Below are 21,766 nucleotides of genomic sequence, written 5' to 3'. Positions count from 1 at the left end.
AATTTATAAAGAGTTTGGTCTAGACCTGCTCTGTATGTAAAGTGCCTTGATGTAACTGTGTTATGATTTGGCGATATACAAATAAATCTGATTTGATTTGATTTGATTTGATTCCTCTTTTGGTCCACCTCTGTCTGCCACAACAAAACAACACCGTGTTTTTAGTTGTTAGTTGTGTTGACGTCTGTTTGTCCAGTCATGCAGGTTTGTCGTTTGTTGTTTCCACACTGGTGTGTTGAGACACAATTTCACAGAATGTTTTCATGTTCCAGATGAGAGATGAGCTAATCTGGGCCTGCATGTGGATGCAACTTTGACCTAAAGCTGGTGCAGACCAAGTCCAGGTCTGAGGAACAAAAACCAGATGAAGGTGTGGACTTGGTTCTGAATCTAGTCATCTGTGGGGTGAGTCCAGATCCAGACACCACATGTGTTGGATCAGGATTACACCAAAGTCCAGAACACAGCGCCGCGGTTTGGAGATGACTCAGAACTTCAGGTGCTTTAGTCTCATTTCTAAAAACAGGCAGTGATCTGATTGGCCAGCAGGTGTTTACAGGTGTAGACAGGTAAACAGGTAAACGGGGGTAAACTGACAAGTGAGAAAAAATAAAAACAAACTTGTTGTGAATGTCGTCAGTGAACAACATTAAAAAACAAAATAACTAAAAAAGGAAACAACAACAAAAGTGATGATGTGCAGTTTGTTTGTCTGTCGCATAGCAACCGTTGTTTTTATTTATTTTTTATTTATATTAAATGAACAAATAAAAAATGACACCGTAGTCTGACCGTTTGATAAAAACGCCGTTGCGGCCGGAAGTGTGTTTAAATCTACTCAGAGTCCGGAAGTGGACTTGCAGGTTCTGGACCGGATGTCATCACACAGGTGGACCGGGGGTAACGCTGACCGGTCTGGGCAGCAGGGGGCAGCAGGGAGCTCGGTACCGGGCAGACAACCCGGCTCCTCCCCACCTCCCCCCCGGAGTGAATGATGGCCGGTCCGCCGGTGGTGTCTGCCGCCGCTGCTGCTGCTCCGCCGGCTCCTCCGGTCCGTCTGTGATGGTGAAGACCAGAACCACCGGCTGCAGCGTTTCACACGACAGGTACGGACCGGGACCGACCGGGACACGGTCACCGGCCCACCCCTCACCTCCCCTTTCCTCCCTCCCTCCTCCCTGTCAGCTAGCTGTGCGGCTAACCTGCTAACATTAGCATGTCTACGTGTAACCCGGCTGGGCGACGTTAGCTTTAGCATTAGCCTTCCCGCTCAGGCCGCCGTTATTTCACACTCCGGCCGTCCGGTTACCGGAACCGAACATGTCTCTGTGTGTGTTGTGTAGCTGCCCGGTAGTGTGCTTGTTGTCAGCTCTGTGGATTTGTGATAAACAACTACAGCTAACGAATGCACCGGAGCTAAAGCTAAAGCTAAAGCTAAGGCTAACGCTAGCGGGGTAGCCGCTGTCACAGCTGCCTGTCGATGGAGCAGCAGCAGTGATCGGACATTTCAGGTAAAATCCTGCAAAAATAAGCCTGAAAGAAATGTTAAAACCCCGATAGTCTGATGTTAATCTACTGAGACAGCTGCTTTGGAAAATTACATGTCAGATTTGTGGGTTAGAGCAACTTTTTGGCTCCTCGGAAGTTTGTGATCTCAGCAGAACTGAGTCAGGACCGAAGCTCAGGATTTGATTCCACCTGACAGAAAAAAGGAGACTGTAGTTAGTTTAAAGATGAAACTGGAGTTCAGTCTGTGGAAACAGACTGGGACTCTGCTGGATTCAGAAAAAAGACGGTCCAAAAAGTCCTTATTGTCAGTTTCCTTCTGTAGACAACGTTATTAATGCTGTATTAGCTAAAGGTATTTGTTGTGAGTCTCTTTCTGTCATGTTATTAACCTCAGCACAAGCTGAACAACACAAAAACATCACACTCTGGACACATTTCTTTCATGGAGAGCTGTTCCTGGGTCAGGTCAGGTGAGTCAGGTGAAGTCAACAGACGTTTGTATTGAGTGACACATAATTTATCTGAGGGTGTGTTGAGCGAAACAGGAAAACACATGCCTATCTGAATGGAGTTCAAATATTCTGAGAAGGTTTTCAGAATTCATTTGTGAAAATGTGCGGGAATAAGTCTGCACAGCAGCACGTCTTCCCAAAAATATAATTGGGCCAATTATTTTCTATTTTTACTTCACTCACAGGAGACGGAGTAGAAAAGGCAGCAAGGCTGGATGTGAACTTTTGTACTTTCCGTAGAAATGATGTTTCTTTTTTAGCTCAATGAAAACGTTGGTGGTGACAGTGAGGCTGCAGACATTCACTTTAATCCTCTCATCTCTGTGATGGGATTAACAGCAGGGGGTCTTACACCTCCACAGTCTGAGCAGTCAGATTGAGTAACATATCCCTGCTTCGAGCTGCGGCCACATCTATTAGTTTGAGTATTTTCTCTAAAAGTCCTGGTCGCAATTTCCTGCGGTCTGAACCCAAGTATGAAATATTTGCCTGATAACCTTTGTAGTTATTTTTCTCTCTGTGAGCTGATGGGTTCTCTGTTAAACAAAGTGGAATAGTAGCAGACAGCCGTATGAGCCTCTCTATTTTTTAATTTTTATTTTTGGAGAATGTGAACCCTGAGAGATTTTTCTTAACCAAATGTTAACTAAGCTAATAAATCCACTGAGCTGTAGGGCAGTTTTCCCATAGACTTCTATATAATCAGATTTTTTTTTTTATAAACCAGTGGAATCGCCTCCTGATGGTCATTTCTTTTTCCATGGCTTTTCTGTCTCTCTCAGTGTCGGAGAAAATCTGAAAATTGTAAGCTGTGGTTGAACTTTGACCCTGTCGGTGCCAACAGTTTACTTTGACCTTTAGCAGCTCCAGGTGTCACTTCCTGTGGCTCTGAAACTGAAAGCGCCTTGTCAGAGAATCGACAGTAACGACCTGCAGATATGGTTTGACTCTGCAGCTGTGTTGATCAAACAAAGAGGCAGTTTGTCACGGACTATTTTCAGCGGTGGAGTTGTGAGTGGGAGCGTTTGGGCCAGATGACACAGCGATGTGTTGGCTCGCTGATTTGATGTTGGAAACAATAGAGTTCTGAGGAATCGGATTCATCATCAGTCATTTTGGAGGTGCTCGACTTCTCTTTTTATTTGTTGGCAAAAAAAAAAAAAAAAAAATATATATATATATATATATATATATTGTTAATGTTTCGAATGATTTACGGCACAAACAACCTGAAATCTGTCAACAGACTTATCCTGTAATACTTTGCTTTGCGTCTAACACCCACTCTGTCTGTCTGTCTGTTTCCAGCTATCCAAGGAGGCGAGTCCCAATGCCATGGCCTCCAGCCACAGGTCCTCCCCAGTGCCTCGTCCCGGTGGTGGAGGCCGAGATGGGATCTATCGCAAGGAGCGGGATTCCTCGTCCCCTCGGTCCCGCCCGCCTGTCCGCTCCCTGCCCGACGTCTGCCCCAAGGAGCCCACCGGTGGGAAATACTGCTCACCGCGTCAGCTTGTGTTGACAGTGTTAGAGCTGGTAGTGAAAGAGTTAATCCTCAGATCACTTTCTTCAGTTAATCTTTAAGTCTATAAAATGTCAGGAAACAGAATTAAATGATCTCAGAGTCTGATATGAGGACTTGTCTCGTTCAGTTTACCGTGATACGAAGTTGAGGAAACCAATGAATCCTCATGAAACCAGACACTTTGAAAGTTCATCAGGTTCAGTGTCAATAATAATAAACTTTGTTTATGAAGCACTTTTCCTAACAGTTTATACGTGAAAACAGTAAGCAAGAAAAGCAATCAAAACAGAAATAAGTAACAGAATAACAGATTTTCAGATGTTGTTGAAATAAAACAACAGCAGTTATGAATCCTTTTACAGACAGTTTTTTACAGATCTTATTGAAGTTGCTGTTCTAACCTCAGCAGGCAGACCGATGCACAGTCTGGGGACAATGTTTCATAATCTGTTAGTGTCGACGTGAATAAAGTTAGGTAAGATTAGGATTGGTCTGACCTTTAGGCATAAACCGCCGCCCCCTCCACCCAAAATAAACAAAGACAAAACCCAAAAACCAAGTTGGCTGACAGAATTCTGGAGCTACAGGGACTTGCTGGAAAAGAGACTAAAACTGTGAAAACACCTGACAGTTTTCAACTCTGTCCTGCAGGTGAGGGGCGGGGCCTGTGCGACGGCCCGTCCGTGGTGGCGGAGCATGACAGGTGGACGGTGTACAGCTCAAAGGTCAACCTACCTGCTGCGCTAAACGACCCCCGCCTTGCCAAGCGGGAGTCCGACTTCTTTACCAAAACCTGGGGTCTGGACTTTGCGGAGACGGAGGTGATGCCGTCCTTCTATCTCCCCAACATCAGCAGGGAAGATTTCGGGCCATACCTTCAGGAGATGGCTCAGGTAACACTTCGCTTAGTCATTCAGAGCTGCTCAGACTCACACAGCGAGGGCGGGGCCTCAGAGGCAGAAGGTTTGATACCCGTCAGGTCACTTGTAGGTGTGTCAGGAATCCTGGAGGAGCAGGTTCAGCTCCTCATAGTTCTGGTTTATCAGATCAGTGCAGCATCAATTTCAGATTCTGTTTTATTTCCTGATGTCTTCAATCATCTTTTTCTGTCAGTCAGTCAGCAGTAAACCTGGGGAGAAGCCATAATGTGTTAAATTAGCTGCATTTAAGGACTCCATGAATGAATCCTGACACACGTAGATGGGAAACATTTTCTGAACATTTGAGGACGCTGCTACTTAGTTTTTGGTAAAACCTGTTAATTCTGAAGTTAGACAGGAAATGGTGATAATTTACCTCAGAGACTCTTTACTATATGATTTATATTGAACGGTTTGGTTTTTCAGGGGTTTCCTGACGAAGGAAGCTCCACCTCTGAGTCATCTGTTTTCTGTTTTATTACCCGATTAAAATCACTGAATATGTCGAGCTCTCAGCGCCGTGTCGACACTTGAGATATCAGTGACAACCTGAAACACAGCAGAGCGTCGCCAGTGAGGACTTTAGGATGGGTCGTCTCTTTTATTTTATTTATCCAGAAAGAGAATTTTCCAACTGAATCTTGCTGTAAAGTGTTTTATAACAACATTTCAGATCCTCCAGGGAGATTTCACTTCCAGGTTGAGGTACAACATCCTTCCTCTTCCTGCTCCTGAGCAGCTTCAGCTTTTCAGAAACGTTGCTCATGTGATCACGTCCCATCAGAGCGACTTACTTCATGTTGTCATGTGACTCAGAGGAAGCGTCTCTCAGGCCTTTTTTCTTAATCAGTGAATCAGAGAAAATGAACATCAGAAAATTATAAGCTGAAATTTTAGAGAAGTGGCAGTTGCTGATTGGACACACTAACAATACTGATGACATCATAAGATGACTACAACTATTAATAATAAAGAGACCCCAACTTCCTGCAGTGTAATGATGACACAATGCATCGCAGGGCTGTTACCGTAGTAACGGTCCTCCATCTCTTTTTTTTTTTTTTTTTTTAACCTCTTGCTCATTTTTCAGAGGGAAAGAATCCACGAGCGCTGTAAGATGATCTGTCCCAACAAAGACGATGTGGACGCCGTCTCCAGTATCACCTCCAACCACGGTATCGCTTTCCACATCAGTGTTTCTTTCCAACTCCAGAGAGGACAATAATAAACAAATAAACAAATGACAGGAAGTGACAATATGAAATGGTTTAGTTTGTGGTCAAAGACAAAGACATCCAAGCTGCCATTACACAGGACGTACATTTAGGTTTTTACCAACGTAAAATGTAAAAAGTGTTCAACTTTAACACATTTAACTGATTTATGACAAATCAAAAATGAAGGTTTTGTTTTTACCTGATCGCTCTCAGTCTTTGGAGTTCAGGCTGAAGAGTAAAACATGTGACTGATCCAGAGCTCTTTCTTTTTTCTCCAGAGAAATCCAGAGCAGAGCTGGAACAAGTCCCAAAGGTAACGGGTCCACTTTACTGTTCTGGTTCTTCATGAACTAAACACAGACATGTTCATGAAAACAGATTAGATATTTAAGTTTTGACACACTGGCTCGTGTTGACCGTCTCATCAGATCTTCATGAAACCCAACTTTGCTCTGGAGGATCCGGCCACCTTCAACACCGTCCTGCCCTGGTCCCACTTCAACAGCGCTGGAGGGAAGAGCAGCCGAGATGTGGCCTCGTCCAAACTGCTGCAGGAGAAGGTGAGTTCGAGAGTCTGTACATTCAGAACCAAAAGTAGAGGAAGAGATGAGTTATGAGCATCTTTGCTCATCTTGCTCATGTGATGATGCTGTTGATTTTTCTTTTTGCTCCAGTTGAGTCACTACCTGGATGTGGTGGAGGTCAGCATTGCCCGCCAGATCTCTCTGCGCTCTGAGGCATTTTTTCACGCCATGTCGTCACAGCACGAGCTGCAGGACCAGCTGCAGGAGACGCAGCGGGCTGTCGCCATCCTGCGGGGCCGGACCGCTGCCATGGACCGCGTCATGTGCCAGGGGCCCCTGCGGGCCCTGCGCACTGCTCTGGCACGGAACAACTGCGTGAAGCTGCACAACAAGCTGAAGCTGATGGCGGCTGTGCACCAGACGCAGCCCACCGTCCAGCTGTTGCTCTCCACCTCCGAGTTTGTTGGGGCGCTGGAGCTCATCGCCACCACCAAGGAGGTGCTGCAGCAGGAGCTGCAGGGAATCCACAGCTTCAGGTGAGACAGCGGGCGACACGTAGTAACTCACAAGAAGCTCGGACAGCTCTGAGCTATGGGAGCCCAAAAGGAGCGTTGGTGGTGGAAGTTAAAGAGAAAAGCTATTTGAGTTAAAAACGAACTACCAATTTGAATTTCTTTGTTGTTTTATTTTATCCTGTTTATATGTTAACGTGGAGGAGAACATTACAAAGCCTCATCCTGATTTAGATGGAACGGTGTGAATGTTGTCATTTAATGTGACCTTTAAAGTCTGAACAGGAAGTGTGTCCCCTGACTGTCCGCCTGTCTGTCCGTCCCTCAGACATCTGGGCTCCCAGCTGTGTGAACTGGAGAAGCTGATTGACAAGATGATGGTGGAGGACTTCAGCATGTACGCCCGCAGTGACCTGAACCGCAGCCTGAAGGACGAGCCACAGGTCCTGGAGAAGGTCTGAACAGACTCCTCAAATCAGCTAATGTGTGAATGAAACAGCCTGACACGATTCATTCATCCTCTGTCTGTTTAACAGCAAAAAAAAGACAACTAAACAAACAGCAGCTGACAGAGCAGATGTCAGATGAGAATGTAGAAAATTAACTGTTTAAAGAGTGCTTCTTATGAGTTTCACCGTATAGAGTCACACCAACATGAAGAACTGATTTTAATTCTTAGGCCTGTTCCTGAACCGACACCCCCTGCAGCCCCCTGTGGCATGTCCCCTCTTTAGACTGAATCTGCTCCGCGGTTAGCAGGTTCCCTTCACTCCAAACATGAAGATTGTTTCTGACAGGCAGAACAGAACTGAACGTTCAAAAGCAAACAAACAAAATTTGTGTTGGTCAGCTGTGCTCACTGATGTGACTAATGGATGCTGTGTTCATCACAGGACCGCAAACCAAACACTGCCTCACAAAAGGTTGGACACACACACACACACACACACACACACACACACAAGGATTTCATTATCATGAAATGAATGAAATCAGATTTGGTGATCAGGATGTGAATCGGCTGTTGTCTGGAAATAATCTGGGGAGTGTTTGTTTTGATGTGTTTGGAGTTAATTGATGTGATATCGAGCCGGTAGATTATTGAGCTCTATAATGAGTGTTTGCTGCTGATTCATTGATCTATTGTTAATCTGCTGCTCGTGCCGGTGAAATCACTCTGATTTCAAATCAGCTCAGGGATTCTGGATTCTTTGATGACCAATGGTGCGTTTGTGTTTGTCTTCAGGAGCGTCTGGAGTCTCTGGTGTTCGGCCTGCTGAGGCAGAGGAAGCTGGACTTTCTGGATATTTACAGCGATGAGATGATCTTGGCTGCCAAAGCCATCGTCACTCAGGTAAGGCCGACTGCGATCACAATAAGAGTCAGATATTGATCTGTGATCACAATGATAAATCTTAATGTGTCCTGATTGTGTTTTCAGAGTGTAGCAGAGTGTGTTTTGCACATAGAAGAAATTGACACTGAAGTCGTTACTAAGTAAGTTGAAAAGTTAAAATTTAAATTCTAAGTGTTGATAAAAATATAATGTAATCCCTGAAATATAAACTACTTCTTTTAATCAGGAGTTCATGTATTGTGTGTGTGTCCAGGCTAGCTGACCAGATGCGCATCATGACGTTCCCTCAGTGGTTTGAGGTGCTGAAAAACGTTTTTGAGAGTTTCCTTTTCTTCCTGCAGAGGATCAAGGTGAGTCTCAAAGACCTGATCCTTCAGACCTCCTGGGGCCGGCGTCATGTGACTGATCACTTCCTGTTTCCTTCTGTCTGTGTCAGGCCACTTTGAGCGTGATCAGGAACGTGGTTCTGGAGGTTCTGGACTCGAATCAGAAGAACCGGCTCCTGGAGGAGTCGGGTTCAGCTGTTTCAGGCCAGGAGGCATCCCAGACGTCATTGGTCCTGCAGGGTGAGGCCGAGCTGGCGTACCTCACCCACGAGGGTCTGTTCATCAGCGACGCCCTGAACGAGGCCCAGCAGCAGCAGGCAGCAGCCCGGGATCAGAGCTCCACGGTGGGATCCAGGATCCAGCAGGGCCGGGCGGAGGGAGCCGGCAGCGACGTGGCCTCTGGATCCACAGAGACCTTCACCAGCAGGGACCAGAATTTCATGTACTTATCAATCTCCATTTCATCAACTTTATCTACAATCAGCCTTTAAGTGTGCAAAAACTAAGTTAGAACCAGCTGAAGAAAATCTTTTTCAAACAATTTCAATTGAAACGAAAACTTTAAAATGTTATTTTCACTCCAAAAATGGGCCGCTCTCTAACAACACAACATTTATGGTGCTAACAATGCACAACAATTGACCTTTTATTTAAAAAACTAGATACTGGATAGCACACCCCGATGAATTTCATCTTTAACTGCCATGTAGCTTTTCTGTTTTGTTGCACCAGATGGAATCAGACCGTGAAGCTCTTTTCAGTTGTTGTTGTTGTGTGTGTTCAGGTGCGGTGAAAACATGATGCCCACTGAGCTGGAGATGAACCGTGTGATCAACAACACGCAGGAGCTGCTGCACACGGCCTCTGATGTCAGCCACGACCGCTGCGTCAAAGTCCTCACTGCCCGGGCCAAGGTACGGCGCCACAAATAAACATGGCCGACCGCTGTCGGTTCTCTGTGAGTCTTTTAAAGTAGCTAATTGTGGCGCTGTCCAGCAGGACGGGTCCCTGGAGCGCCTCAGCTCGGCCGAGTTCGTGTGTCTCTCTCAGGCGGTGGAAGGCTTCGCCCGGGACACGGAGGAGCTGTGCGGCAGGCACAGCGTCTCCCTGAGGGGGGCGCTGCAGAGCCAGGCCAACCGCTTCGTCCACCGCTTCCACGAAGAGCGCAAAACCAAACTCAGGTAGCTGGCAGCTTAGAGAGGAGCGTCTTTCAGGTTTAACTGTGACCCCACTGTCCTGTGGTGGTGGTGTGTGTCCTCATGAGTTTGTTGTCGTTTGTGCAGCCTCCTCCTGGATAACGAGCGCTGGAAGCAGGCGGAGGTTCCTGCTGAGTTCCAGGATCTGGTCAACTCCATCGCTGATGGCAGGATAACACTACCAGAGCGCAAAACTCCAGGTATCCAAAAAACCAGACGGACTCAAACATCCATCGCACGACGCAGCGGTTAGACAGGAAACAGCATCAATAATCAATAACCTGATCAGTTATAAAACACTTCACCTCCTGCAGGTCCAGACGACAGGAAGCCCACAGAGTTTCTGCTCATCAACGGGCAGAAATACGCCGTCGTTGGGTAGGTGCCATGTTGACGCTGCTTCTGTCTTTTATTTTGAAGGGTTGATATCCTCTCCCTGTACACTCTCACCGTGTTGATATAGAACCTCGACCTGAATAATAGTCTTAGACTCCTGAAGTAGTCTGTTTTGCTTTAGAGGCTCAGTTTTGGTCTGAGTGAGGAAATTTGGGAACACACACACTGATCTGGACTTGATTGAAATTTGTCTTCTTGTGTCCTCAGGACGGTTCTACTGCTGATCCGGATCTTTCTGGAATACTGTCAGTGTGTCAATGACATCCCGTCGATTGCTACCGACATGTTGACCCGTCTGTCAGACCTCCTCAAGGTCAGGACCAACACCGTTGCCGTGGTTTGTCGGTCAAAGTTTTGTGTTGTGTTACTGTGTCCTGATTGTGGACTTGTCGTCTCTTCTGTCTCTGCAGCACTTCAACTCTCGGAGCTGCCAGCTGGTTCTGGGAGCCGGGGCGCTGCAGGTCGTCGGCCTCAAGACCATCACTACTAAAAACCTCGGTACGTAGAGCTCCATCTGCCCGCGGCCTGAGCCGACAACCTCTGCTGCACAATGATGGGACTGTGTGTGTCTGTGTGTGTGTAGCTTTAGCCTCCCGCTGTCTGCAGCTGGTGGTTCACTACATTCCCATCATCAGATCGCACTTTGAGACCAAACTGCAACCCAAACAGTTCAGCGTCCTCAGACACTTCGACCACATCACCAAGGTAACGCACAGGAAATACGCAATCCATCACATCCTCAGCTTTAGTTGGGACTTTTAAAGCCTCACGGTGAGAAGCTGTGGGTTGTGTTGCTGACACGGTGTGTGTTGTCGTGCAGGACTACAACGATCACATAGCGGAGATCTCAGCCAAACTGGTGGCCATCATGGACAGTCTGTTTGAGAAGGTTTTATCAAAGGTGAGATCCCATTCTGTCTGATTTGTGGAAAACCAACCAAACAGGACGGTCTGTCATTCATCAGTGGCGTCTCCATGGCAACGTTTAACGTTTAAAAAGGAATAAATCATGAAACTACAGGCCCTAGCGGCCATTTTAGTTCCTCCTGAAAGGTGACAGTAAACTGACAGCTGAGGGCGTGTGTGTGTTGTGGCGGTGATGATGTTGATGATGTCATCGATGATGTCGCCGTCTCCTCAGTATGAAGTCAAGGCTCCAATGCCGTCGGCCTGTTTCAGAAACGTCTGTAAACAGATGACGAAGATGCACGAGGCCATTTCAGAGCTTTTACCTGAAGAGCAGACTCAGGTGAGACACAACAATTTCCCATGATCCTCCTGGTTTCCTGCCTGATGCAGCAGTGAGTGAGCTGTTGTTTCTTGTTCAGATGTTGTTTCTGAGGATAAACGCCAGTTTTAAACTGCACCTGAAGAGGCAGCTTTCCCGACTCGGTGTCATTAATGACGGAGGACCACAACACGGGTATGTGAACACACACAAACACACACACACAAAGAAGTTGTGATTGTCAGAATTTAAACTCTTTTCCCAATCGAATAAACTCCTCGGCTACAGTCAGCAGGATGAGAATTTAGTGTCAGTGTCTACATACTTGTGAAAGCTCCTAACATTCCCGTTAATCTGCAGCTCACCAGCTACACATCGGGCTTCGTTTGGTTTCCATAAGAGTAAATCAAAGTTCCCAAAAATTCCTGCTGCGTCGGCCAGAAAAGCAACTGTTGTGTTCTGTTGTGTGTCTGACTTTTGACCTGTGATGCAACATCAGCTGATAGAAGAGAGAGAGGAAACCAGATCAGCTTTGGTGTTGATGTGTGTCTGTGTGTCCTCAGGCTGGTGGTGGTGGACGTTGCCTTCTACACAGGGAACGTCCAGGCCCTGAAGAGTCTGGAGCGACTCGACCTCAACATGGCCGAGATCTGGGAGCAGAAGAGGTGATCTGCACTTCCATCGCTGGCCAACTTACTCGGCGACCGAGGGCCGGCCGACCCCCCGCCTCCTCCGAGGGCAGACGGCGGCCCGGCTGAGGGTGGAGGAAGCCCAGAGGGATCAAAACAAAACACAAAACTGGAGACACACTGGGACTTCCTGAGCAGCTCCACCTTAAAACAGAGCCTCCTCATCGCACTGTGCAGATCAACGGGGTTCAGTAAATCATTGGTGGGGGCGTGGCACTAATTTATTTTTCTCTCGCCTTTGCTGCGGCGGACATTTCCTGTAGTGCTGCTGTGTTTTGGGGCTGATGGGAATTTTTTTAATGCTGAAGGTTTTCCAGCGTTAGTTTTTCGAGGATTCAGGGTTGAACTGTTTCCCTCCACCCGGACCTGCAGCGTCCCTGACGGAGCAGAGAACAGTGTCACTGGAGAGGTTTGAGACTGCATCCTGTCGTTACCAAAGTAAAATGCTTCTAAATTGGAAATTCAACACACAGTTGAATTTTTCCCTTTAATCGGCCCGCTCAAGTACGAAGTGAAGATGAAGATGTTTTTGTTTGGTTGTTTTTAATAATGAGGCATGAATACCAGCTGATCACTGCTGTACTTTGATTTCATCTGCATGAGCTTTTTGTTTCATCAGAAAATCCAGTTCGGTACCAGTTCAGGTCCGAAGCAGATCTGTGAAACCCTGATTCAGTTTTCGACATTCACAGTTGTCTGAGGGGCACCTGAATGCACCATGAAGATTTCATTGACACCCCCCTCAGTCAGACCTGTTCTCAGGTAGCTCCACCCCCCTGAACACACCTACCCTTCACCTGGTGGTACAAAATAAATCAGTTTCTGGTTCTGAGTGAAGCTGCAACCAAACACATCAGTACAGCTGTGACCCCGACACCACAGACCAGATCAGACCAGATCAGACCAGATCTTTGATTCTCGTTATGACAGAGACAAATTAAAGGCTGAATTAAATAATTGAGCCCTCCTGGGCTTCCGTAGTTCTGAGACAGCGGGCCCAGGTGGACTCTGGACCGGTCTGGTCTGATGAGGTCGCAGCTTCAGTTTCCTGTCTGAGACTCACCTGAGAACAAAAGCTTCAGAAGTGCCTTCAGTCAGAGACGACACATCTGAGCTCCACTACAGTGTGCCTACCATACCACTGTGTGTGTGTGTGTGTGTGTGTGTGTGTGTGTGTCTGTGTGTGTCTGTGTGTGTGTGTCTGTGTGTGTCTGTGTGTGTCTGTGTGTGTGTGTCTGTCTGTCTGTGTCTCTGTGTCTCTGTTTGTGTGTGTGGACTGTGTCTGTGTGTGTCTGTGTCTGTGTGTGTGTGTGTCTGTGTGTGTGTGTGTGTGTCTGTCTGTCTGTCTGTCTGTCTGTCTGTCTGCGTGTCTGTGTGTCTGTCTGTCTGTCTGTCTGTGCGTGTGCGTGTGTGTGTGTGTGTGTGTCTGTCTGTCTGTGTGTGTCTGCGTGTCTGTGTCTGTCTGTGCGTGTGTGTGTGTCTGTGCGTGTCTGCGTCTGTGTGTGTGTCTGCGTGTCTGTGTCTGTGTCTGTGTGTGTGTGTGTGTGTGTCTGTGTGTGTGTGTGTGTGTCTGTCTGTCTCTGTGTGTGTGTGTCTGTCTGTCTGTCTGTCTGTGTGTGTCTGTGCGTGTCTGTGTCTGTGTCTGTGTGTCTGTCTGTCTGTGCGTGTGTGTGTGTCTGTGCGTGTCTGCGTCTGTGTGTGTGTCTGCGTGTCTGTGTCTGTGTGTGTGTGTGTGTGTCTGTGTGTGTGTGTGTGTGGACTGTGTTGGGTTCAGATGAGTCCGACAGTCTGTCTGGGAACTCAAACTGTCTTGAATTCTTCAGCATTGCTGTGAATAAAACAGATGATGGAGATTTTTTTGTGTTTCAGTTTCTTGACGTTGTTTGATCCAAACTTTATCGATAATTCTGTGCTGAACAAAGACGTTCAACCTCCAACTGTTCTGTTGTGTTCTGTCGGCTGTTTTTCCAATTGGACTTGAACGCCACACCTCTGAGTTGATTTCTTGATTTTATTGATCCTGGAACGTTTTCCTGTTTTAGCCTTAAATAAAACGCTAAACACTAAACCCAAACTTGAGTTGGTTAAAGATATTTTTAAGTTTATGCCACAAAGAAAAAGGACTTTCATTAAATTAACATCCGACTAAATTTCCTTTTCAGGCTCCCTATTTTACGTTATTTTTTCATTTTAAATGTGGAAGGATTCGAGTTAAAACCTTTTTTTCCTCAATGGAAGCTCTCTACCTTCTTTCTTTCTTAAAGGAGACGAGATCTGTTCAGACACTTTGGATTATTTTACAAAATTTCTGTTTCCGATTTCGTGATGCTTTTCCAAAATATTTTCTTCTTCGCTCGCGGAGCTCTCAGAACAACTTCCTGTCATTTCTAAAATTGATGGTTAAAAAAAAAAAAAAAAAAATCACACAATGCTCAACGTTCCACGTTTTATTTGTGGGACACAGTGATCGGACCGCAGTCGGCGAGTTTCTTCCTGAAAAAGCTTCATGAGCTGCAAAGTGCTTCAGGAGGAGGAGGACGCTGACCTTTGACCCTTTCAGGCTGTAACAAGTTCATCGCTGACTAGTCTCCTCACGGTGCAAATGGCCTTGCCTTTTTTTTCCCAGAATGCCTCAGTGGTCGAGGATCCGCAGGTTTCCTGAAACAATCTTGTTCTCCAGCATCGCTCCGGCGGGAATATCGATCCGGTCGCCATGATTGGCGATGATGATGACGGTTCCCTGGTGGAGATGAACGGTTGGTTAGTCTGCAGCTGAAGATGACTTTAATCATAAATAATCATTCAGTTTTTACAAAATGACAGACAACGTTTTAATGTCCCAGCGTCCTCAAACATCTCATTTTGTTTACTGGGGGAAAAAGTGTCAGATCAACAGGAAGTGATCAATCAGCTGATTCACTTTCTGTTCATGTGCTGCAGTAATGAGCTGTGCGAGGTCAAAGGTCATTTACCTTCAGGGAGACGTTCTTCCCGAAGGTGACGTCTCCGGACACGGTCAGGTGGTCCAACTCCAGCATGTCCGGGATGCTCTCGAACCGAGCCAGGAACTGCTGGACCTGGAGGACCGGGAGGTAAATACAGCCGGTCCAGTAGGTGACATCATACAACACCACGTTTCCACTGAACACAGACGGTCACCAGATGAAAGAGTTATGGTGAGAATGAACCGATCAGGACCGACAGCCCGATCGGACTGACCTTGGTGAAAGAGCTGCCCAGCTTGACGTGCGGCGTCGTGGGGAATTCGCGCCTCTTGCTCATGGTGAGCGAGCCGGCGTCCAGACTGTAGAGGTTGGACATCACCAGCAGCAGGTCGGACGACGTCTTCACCGGCAGGAAGCGGCTGCGGGGGACGTTCACTCCCATGGCGTTGTCGAAGCTCTTGATGGCGGCGCCGACCGCCGTCTCCAACTGGATGACGTTTAGACCGCCGTCCAGCGTCTGGGGGGGACATTCAGGGGTCGAGTTAAAATGTGGGAAATAAACTAACTGAAACAATCAAAGCTCCAGCACTTAAAGCCTTTTAACTGAGCCGACCTTTGACCCTGACCTCTAATCAGGCTCTAAAGACACCTGATCCTGAAACGGACCCAGGCCTAGCTCGGCTTTCGTTGGTCTGTGTGCGTCACCTTGGGGTTGACGATGATCTCCAGGTCCATGCTGTTCTTCTCCTGCAGCCTCTTCATGGCGGGCAGTGAGATCCACAGGTTGTTGGTGTTGAAGATCTTGAACTTGGTGACGGACTTGAACTCGTCGACGTGGGCCTTCGGAACCTGAGCGATCTCCAGCAGCCTCAGGTGGTTCTCATACTGGATCAAGGTACCGCCCTGCAGGGAGAGGGAACGGGGGCTGAGCAGAACCTCGTCACGGTCCGGCCCGAGGTCACGTGGAACAGACGACGGGCAGCGCTCACCTTGACGTCGGCTCTGGTCTTGTCGGTGACCTCCATGATGAACTCGCAGCGCTTGTCGGCCGGCTGGCTCATCAGGTGGTTGAGGATGAAGAGGTCGACGGTGGCGCCCAGGTTGTCGATGTTGGACACGAAGATGTACTCCTTCCCCTCGGCGATGAGTTTTTCCAGCAGCCCTGAGTTGTGGAAGCTGGCGTAGATGTCTCCGTGACCCGGCGGGTACCAGGCCTCGGCGTGGTCTCCGTTCAGGCCCATGTTTTTGGCGATCGGCAGCAGCGACTCCTTGTTGATCCTCGGATACCTGAGAGCAAAAAACAAAACACACCAGGACACAAATTTATTCCTGTTTTGTCACACTTTGGTAAACCTCTGAATTAATATCTCTAATTCTCAGTAATAAACCCCGTCTGTCCATGTGGATTTAATTGTGCGTGTGTGTACCTGCTCTGGTTGAAGGTGTGGATCTTGACCTTGTGGTGTTTGTATTTCTGCAGGATCTTCTTCGTGTCTTCGTCAGTGTTGAAGGAGTTCATGAGGACGAGCGGAACGTCGGTGTGAAACGCTTTGTTCAGATGCTGAAAACACAAACAGGAGGGTCAGTCCGGTCCGGTCCGGTCAGACATAGTTTCCCTCTTTTCGTCTCCGTCTCACCTCGATCTGCTGCACCGTCAGGTCCAGGAAAGTGTTCTCGTTGCGGACGCTGATCAGACTCTTGGGGCCTTTGCAGCCCATGCTGGTTCCCAGACCGCCGTTCAGTTTGACCACGGCGAGCTTGTTGAGGCTGGCGGCGATGTTGTCAGGGAGACCCTTGGCCTTGATCTTGTCGTAGGGCTGGACCTGATGAGAGCAGGACACACATTAATAAACACATCAGGAGGTTTCCAGTTAAAATCCGCCTTCAGAGTTTCTTCAGAGAAAAACACCGTCATGGCTCTGAAATGAGACAGCCGGCTGTTTTACTGTGAAAAATAACGAGCCGCCGCCTCGTTTACCGGCCCCCCACCCCCTCCTTCTTTACAACTGCATCGCCACAGCAACAGAGAATCCGCAGGAGGACTGAATGGTTGGAAATAAACTGGAGTGTGTGACGCCGCCACGAGAGCCCGTGCATGTGAGTTTTACATAAGTACATTCAACGTTTAGGGTTTCACATTCTCAGATCAGCCGACACGATGATGAGCATCATCATCACAATCAGTTTTAGAAGGCGGGTGGTGGGGGTGGTGGTGGTGGTGGGGGCGGTAAAGTCACCGCCCAGCTGTGTCCGGAGTCCCTCAGGAGATAAATGTCTCTGACCGAAAGCCAGACCTTTACATGCTACAGCGGTCAGACTATTCTTAGTCCTAACCTTCAGCCCGAGGAAAGGCTGGTGTGTGTGTCTGTGTGTCTGTGTGTCTGTGTGTGTCTGTGTGAGTCTGTGTGAGTCTGTGTGTGTCTGTGTGTGTCTGTGTGAGTCTGTGTGAGTCTGTGGTCTGTGTGTGTCTGTGTGTGTCTGTGTGAGTCTGTGTTAAATGTCAGCCTCCTCTGTGCTCAGATCCGGTTACGTTAGCTTGTTCTAGCTCTTCTTGTTTCTTACCAAAGGAAAGTCAGATAACAGGACTTAAGCCTAGCTTAGCACAAAGACTGGAACCAAAGGGAAACTGTTAGCCTGACAAAGCACTGAGCCAAGTCCAGAGAAGGGAACATGAAGGGGAACGTGGAGGGGAACGTGGAGGGGAACGTGGAGGGGAATGTGGGGGGGGATGTGGGGGGGAATGTGGGGGGGAATGTGGAGGAGAACGTGGAGGAGAACGTGGGGGAAAATGGAGGGGAACGTGGAGGAGAACGTGGGGGAAACGTGGGGGGAACGTGGGGGGAAAATGGAGGGGAACGTGGGGGGGAAAATGGAGGGGAACGTGGAGGGAACATGGAGGGGAACGTGGGGGGACGTGGAAGGGAAAATGGAGGAGAACGTGGGGGGAACATGGGGGGAAAATGGAGGAGAACATGGGGGGAAAATGGAGGGGAACGTGGAGGGAACATGGAGGGGAACGTGGGGGGGAGAACGTGGGGGGGAGAACGTGGGGGGAACGTGGGGGGGAGAACGTGGGGGGGAGAACGTGGGGGGAACGTGGGGGGGAGAACGTGGGGGGGAGAACGTGGGGGGAACGTGGGGGGGAGAACATGGGGGGACGTGGAGGTGAATCTAATCTGTGGAAGGTGAATGAAGTGATGCGGATCCACACAGAAACCTGAGGCTCCCCCAGACCCCGTCAGACTGACAGGGGTAGTCTGATGGATCCGGGTCTGGTCCAGGGTTCAGATTTCAGCTGGACCGCTCTGAGTTCTGGGTGCTCACCGACTCCTCCGGCGGCCGGTCGATCTTGGCCCAGTCGATGGAGGGACCTTTGACCTGGAGGAACCTGTGGAAGAGCTTCTGGAAGCCATCGAAGTCTTTCCTGGAGATCTGAAACAGAGCGAAGTATGAACCTGCGTTAGTGAGGTCACAGTGAGGTCGCAGAGCCTTAAACCTTCATTCTGTCTAATGACCATCAGGTTGTAATCACCAATCAGACTGAACTGAAGTCTATGGGAAAAAGTCCCTCCTACTCAGTAAACGTTTTCTAATACAACATGATGTTCATTTTTTAAATGAAGCTCCATTTAGAGGGAGGGGTTAGGGGGCGGTCCTACTGTGTAACTGACACACTGGACCACCCAATCAGGACAGACTTCAGAGCAGATCCAGACAAATGGCAAACTGGTGGTCCCCAAAACAACGGGTGACGTCATGGGGGGCTGACTCTTGTAAAGGGGGAGGGGGGGTTTGGGGGGGTGAAGCCTTTTGATGAAGCCATTTAAAACTCAACGTTGCTTCCTTACAGTAAAATGTAGAAACTAGAAACTGGAGAGAATTTAAACACACCGAGACGTCGACCCCCCAGTTTGTCATCCGTCTGTCAAACCACAGAAGTTCCAAAGAACAAAGATCCTGTGCAGACCGGATATAACGCTTCATATTCACTGAACTGATGAGTGAATCATTGTCGACCTTCTGTCACATGACCGGAGCACGAACAGGAAGGTTTTCTTCGAACTCCTGCAGCTGTGTGTGTCTGTGTGTGTGCGGCCCTGCAGACCTCAGGGTTGTTCACCTCGTGTCCCAGCAGCTCTGTGGTGCTCAGATAACCTCAGACCTCAGATGTTTATTCTATATCTGTCACAGAGGAGTCGGCACCTGTTTCCACCGGAGCCACAATGTACGACTTAAAGACAACACAAAACACACACACACACCGCATCAGCTGAGAGCGACGCCGTCTCTCACCTCCGCCTCCTCCTTCTTGGCCGTAACCAGCAGCGCCTCCAGCTCGCGGTGCATCGAATCCTTGTGCTGCTGACGGAGCTTCTCCTGGAACTCCGACATGGCTGCGGAGGTCAAGTCTGCCGGAGACGGACACATCCAGACACACAATGAAGGCTCAGCTGAGGTCAGAGCTCCTTCCTAAAATCTGGCTCTTCATCCCAGACGTCGAGAGTTTGATATTCAAAGTTAGAAAACAACAACTCTTCTTCACGCTCAGGAGCACGTTGTTATTTTGGCTGTTTGTTTCGTCAGTCGCAGTGAGACAGACGGGGAAGTGAAGCAGACAGAGAGAAGTGGACACGGAGTAAAGGTCGGACTCAAACCCTCACCCGGCCACCCGGAGATATTCAACTATTCAACAATTTTTACATTTAAGCTCAAATATGAAACTAATTAAAAATCTAATCACAAAAATGTATTTAAAACTGAATCTGATACGAAGACAAAAACTTTTTAGAAAGAGAGTTCAGAGAAAACCTGAAAACACAAACCCAGAACGAACAAAAGGAAAAGAAAACCTCGGATGAGGACGAGATCTTACCGGCGATGAGCAGAGACATTTTAGCAGAGCCTGAGCGAGACCCGGTTCAGAAGGACCACAACAGTCAGCCGAGAACAACTGACATCCTCCTCATCCTCAAGTCCGAGCTCGACACAAGGCCTGCCCACGGACACACACACTCTGGCACTGTGTGTGTCCTTCCCACACATTGTTGTGACCTCCACGTCACACAAATTTAAAGCCAAGAAAAACAACTGATGACCTGATTCAACAACAGCAACAACAGTATGGAATATAAAATTATTAGATTTTCTGAGCAAAGTTGAAAGAATAAATTATCTCACTGATTAACTGAACTTCAGAGAATTCCTCTAATTTTCTCTGATAAAGAAAATAAATATAGTAAATCAGTCGATCTGAGTTTGAGCTCCAAGCAGCGGAATAAGTAAATAAATGTGATTGTTACTGATCATAATCATTAAAAATAGTTTGTAATAAAAAAAAAATCAATTACTGACAACGTTGACGATGACAGAAGAGTCATCTCTGTGAAATTACATTGAAACTTTGATAAGGATTTGATTAGATTTGGAGGTTTCGGAGCCATGTGACCACTTTAGCAGAGAACAGTGGAATTGTGGGTAAAAACAGAAGAAATAAAAGCCTTTAGAGATTTCAACAACCATCACTTTACAGCAACGAGTAGCTGTTAGCTCACATGCTGTCAGCCAATCAGATCAGCAGAATTCAGCTGTGACATCACAAACGTTCAGCCTCAGCTTCCTGCAGCTTTAATTTCATTCCTTCACATTTTATTTACATGTTCATTTATTTTTTGGCTGTCTTTCTTTAGTTAATTTAATTATTTACACCATGAACATGTTTTTATTATTTGTGATCTAATAAAGTTTTTTTTTTTATTCTGTACTGTAACACACACTTGTATTTTTAAATAAAGACAATCACTACTGTTGTTTCTGTTTAGTATATTTTAGACACACTAACTCAAAGTAACACACAGTGTCTCTAACGGAGACCCGGACCCGGTTCTGGTCCCAGTCTGGGCCGGTTCGGTTCACCCACCTGCAGTGTCGAAGTACGGGCAGAGGCTTCGGTTCGGGTCGGTGGACTGACCCGGTCTGGAGTCCCGGAGGTCTCAGACAGACAACCGGACATGCTGCTGACGACACGTGACGAAGTTTGTGCCAATCTCAACGGTGATTGGCGGAAGACATCTGTCAATCAAAAGCAGCTGCCGACCTGGCCCCGCCCACCTGACCTGCAGCGACAGACAGGTGTTTCTGATTTTAATTAGTCCAGCTCATCTTTTTCATTAAATCCTTAAATTTTTAATATTTACAATTTAATATTTTTATTTCATTTCAGATGCTTTTTTATATGAAAACTCTCTAAAATTATTACTATATATATATTACAGCTCCTTTATGGTTTTCCTTTAATTATTTACTAAATAGATAAAATGTATTAAAGATTTCTTTGCTGTTTAATTTCCAAACTTAATCTGTACTCTAACAAATAAACAGCTTGTTTATCCTTCAACAATCAGAAAATAAAAGTATGTGTGACCTCCAGCTGTCAGATTAATTCTCAAATGAAAATAAAATAGCTCCCCTCTCTGGACTTCAGTGATGGTTGATAACTGTAAAAACAATATTTAAATTAAACTCACTTTGTGGAGAACCTGAAGCAGATTCTGGGCCGTTCCCTTCCACTGACACCACACAGGAGGTGAACTTTCCTCTGATGTCAACCAAAACCAAACCGGCATGAATAAATAATTTAAGGATCACTCAGTCTGGTCCAGTCAGAGCCGAAGCTGCCCTCATTTGGCCAAAGCGAGTCATTACAAAAGTCTGACTGTGACACCAGAGATGTTAAAACAGGAGTCTCGTTTAAGTTACACTCCTCAAGGACAGGAAGTAGAGAAGAGAGAAGGATTCCAGCTCAGCTCACTGACAGAACCTTTTCTAACTGTCTTTTATATCTTTAACAGAAAACGTCCACAGAAGACTCCAGACTTTTCTTTGCTGGGATAAAATGTTCCGAATAGATATTTTA

At 47.2% G+C, this 21,766-nt stretch overlaps 2 protein-coding genes across 5 annotated transcripts; one reads left to right on the top strand and one right to left on the bottom strand.

Moving 5' to 3' along the window:
- The first annotated feature begins 954 nt into the window (after positions 1–954).
- Positions 955–13,158, top strand: LOC115053680 (vacuolar protein sorting-associated protein 54-like). Of its 3 annotated transcripts, none has more exons than XM_029518517.1 (24): positions 955–1,106; positions 3,330–3,504; positions 4,195–4,436; positions 5,554–5,638; positions 5,959–5,993; positions 6,109–6,240; positions 6,355–6,740; positions 7,045–7,171; positions 7,610–7,639; positions 7,963–8,070; positions 8,158–8,213; positions 8,327–8,423; positions 8,510–8,841; positions 9,184–9,313; positions 9,396–9,580; positions 9,683–9,795; positions 9,910–9,973; positions 10,199–10,304; positions 10,402–10,489; positions 10,575–10,696; positions 10,812–10,892; positions 11,133–11,240; positions 11,320–11,414; positions 11,783–13,158. In XM_029518517.1, exons 2-24 carry the CDS (start codon positions 3,357–3,359, stop codon positions 11,886–11,888), a joined length of 2,976 nt encoding a protein of 991 aa, XP_029374377.1. In that variant the 5' UTR covers positions 955–1,106; positions 3,330–3,356; the 3' UTR covers positions 11,889–13,158. The 3 variants fall into 3 exon arrangements, with proteins under 3 accessions (XP_029374377.1, XP_029374442.1, XP_029374529.1); XM_029518582.1 differs by having other exon boundaries at positions 956–1,106; positions 9,399–9,580; XM_029518669.1 differs by lacking the exons at positions 955–1,106; positions 7,610–7,639 and having other exon boundaries at positions 3,357–3,504; positions 9,399–9,580; positions 11,783–11,888.
- Positions 13,159–14,346: 1,188 nt separating this feature from the next.
- Positions 14,347–20,914, bottom strand: LOC115060662 (UTP--glucose-1-phosphate uridylyltransferase-like). Of its 2 annotated transcripts, none has more exons than XM_029528780.1 (10): positions 20,771–20,914; positions 19,147–19,262; positions 18,178–18,285; positions 16,491–16,676; positions 16,281–16,414; positions 15,843–16,140; positions 15,559–15,756; positions 15,128–15,370; positions 14,881–14,985; positions 14,347–14,648 (listed from the first exon to the last, which is right to left on the bottom strand). In XM_029528780.1, exons 2-10 carry the CDS (start codon positions 19,243–19,245, stop codon positions 14,541–14,543), a joined length of 1,479 nt encoding a protein of 492 aa, XP_029384640.1. In that variant the 5' UTR covers positions 19,246–19,262; positions 20,771–20,914; the 3' UTR covers positions 14,347–14,540. The 2 variants fall into 2 exon arrangements, with proteins under 2 accessions (XP_029384640.1, XP_029384560.1); XM_029528700.1 differs by lacking the exon at positions 20,771–20,914 and adding an exon at positions 19,727–19,890.
- Between the last annotated feature and the right edge of the window lie 852 nt (positions 20,915–21,766).

The sequence above is a fragment of the Echeneis naucrates genome, chromosome 1 (assembly GCF_900963305.1).
Source record: "Echeneis naucrates chromosome 1, fEcheNa1.1, whole genome shotgun sequence".
Lineage (NCBI taxonomy): Eukaryota > Metazoa > Chordata > Actinopteri > Carangiformes > Echeneidae > Echeneis > Echeneis naucrates.
Note: the sequence above shows the minus strand (reverse complement) of the source record. Positions and strands in the feature narration are given on the sequence as shown.

Excerpts from the sequence above, each read along its gene's own strand:
- LOC115060662 (XM_029528700.1), bottom strand. Across the intron at positions 16,677-18,177 it reads ACCGGCCGCCGGAGGAGTCG|GTCCAGCCCTACGACAAGAT; the intron begins GTGAGCACCCAG and ends TGCTCTCATCAG. Across the intron at positions 14,649-14,880 it reads GGAAGAACGTCTCCCTGAAG|GGAACCGTCATCATCATCGC; the intron begins GTAAATGACCTT and ends CATCTCCACCAG.
- LOC115053680 (XM_029518517.1), top strand. The coding sequence starts at position 3,357 with ATGGCCTCCAGCCACAGGTCCTCCCCAGTGCCTCGTCCCGGTGGTGGA. Across the intron at positions 8,424-8,509 it reads TCTTCCTGCAGAGGATCAAG|GCCACTTTGAGCGTGATCAG; the intron begins GTGAGTCTCAAA and ends TGTCTGTGTCAG. Across the intron at positions 10,893-11,132 it reads TTGAGAAGGTTTTATCAAAG|TATGAAGTCAAGGCTCCAAT; the intron begins GTGAGATCCCAT and ends CCGTCTCCTCAG.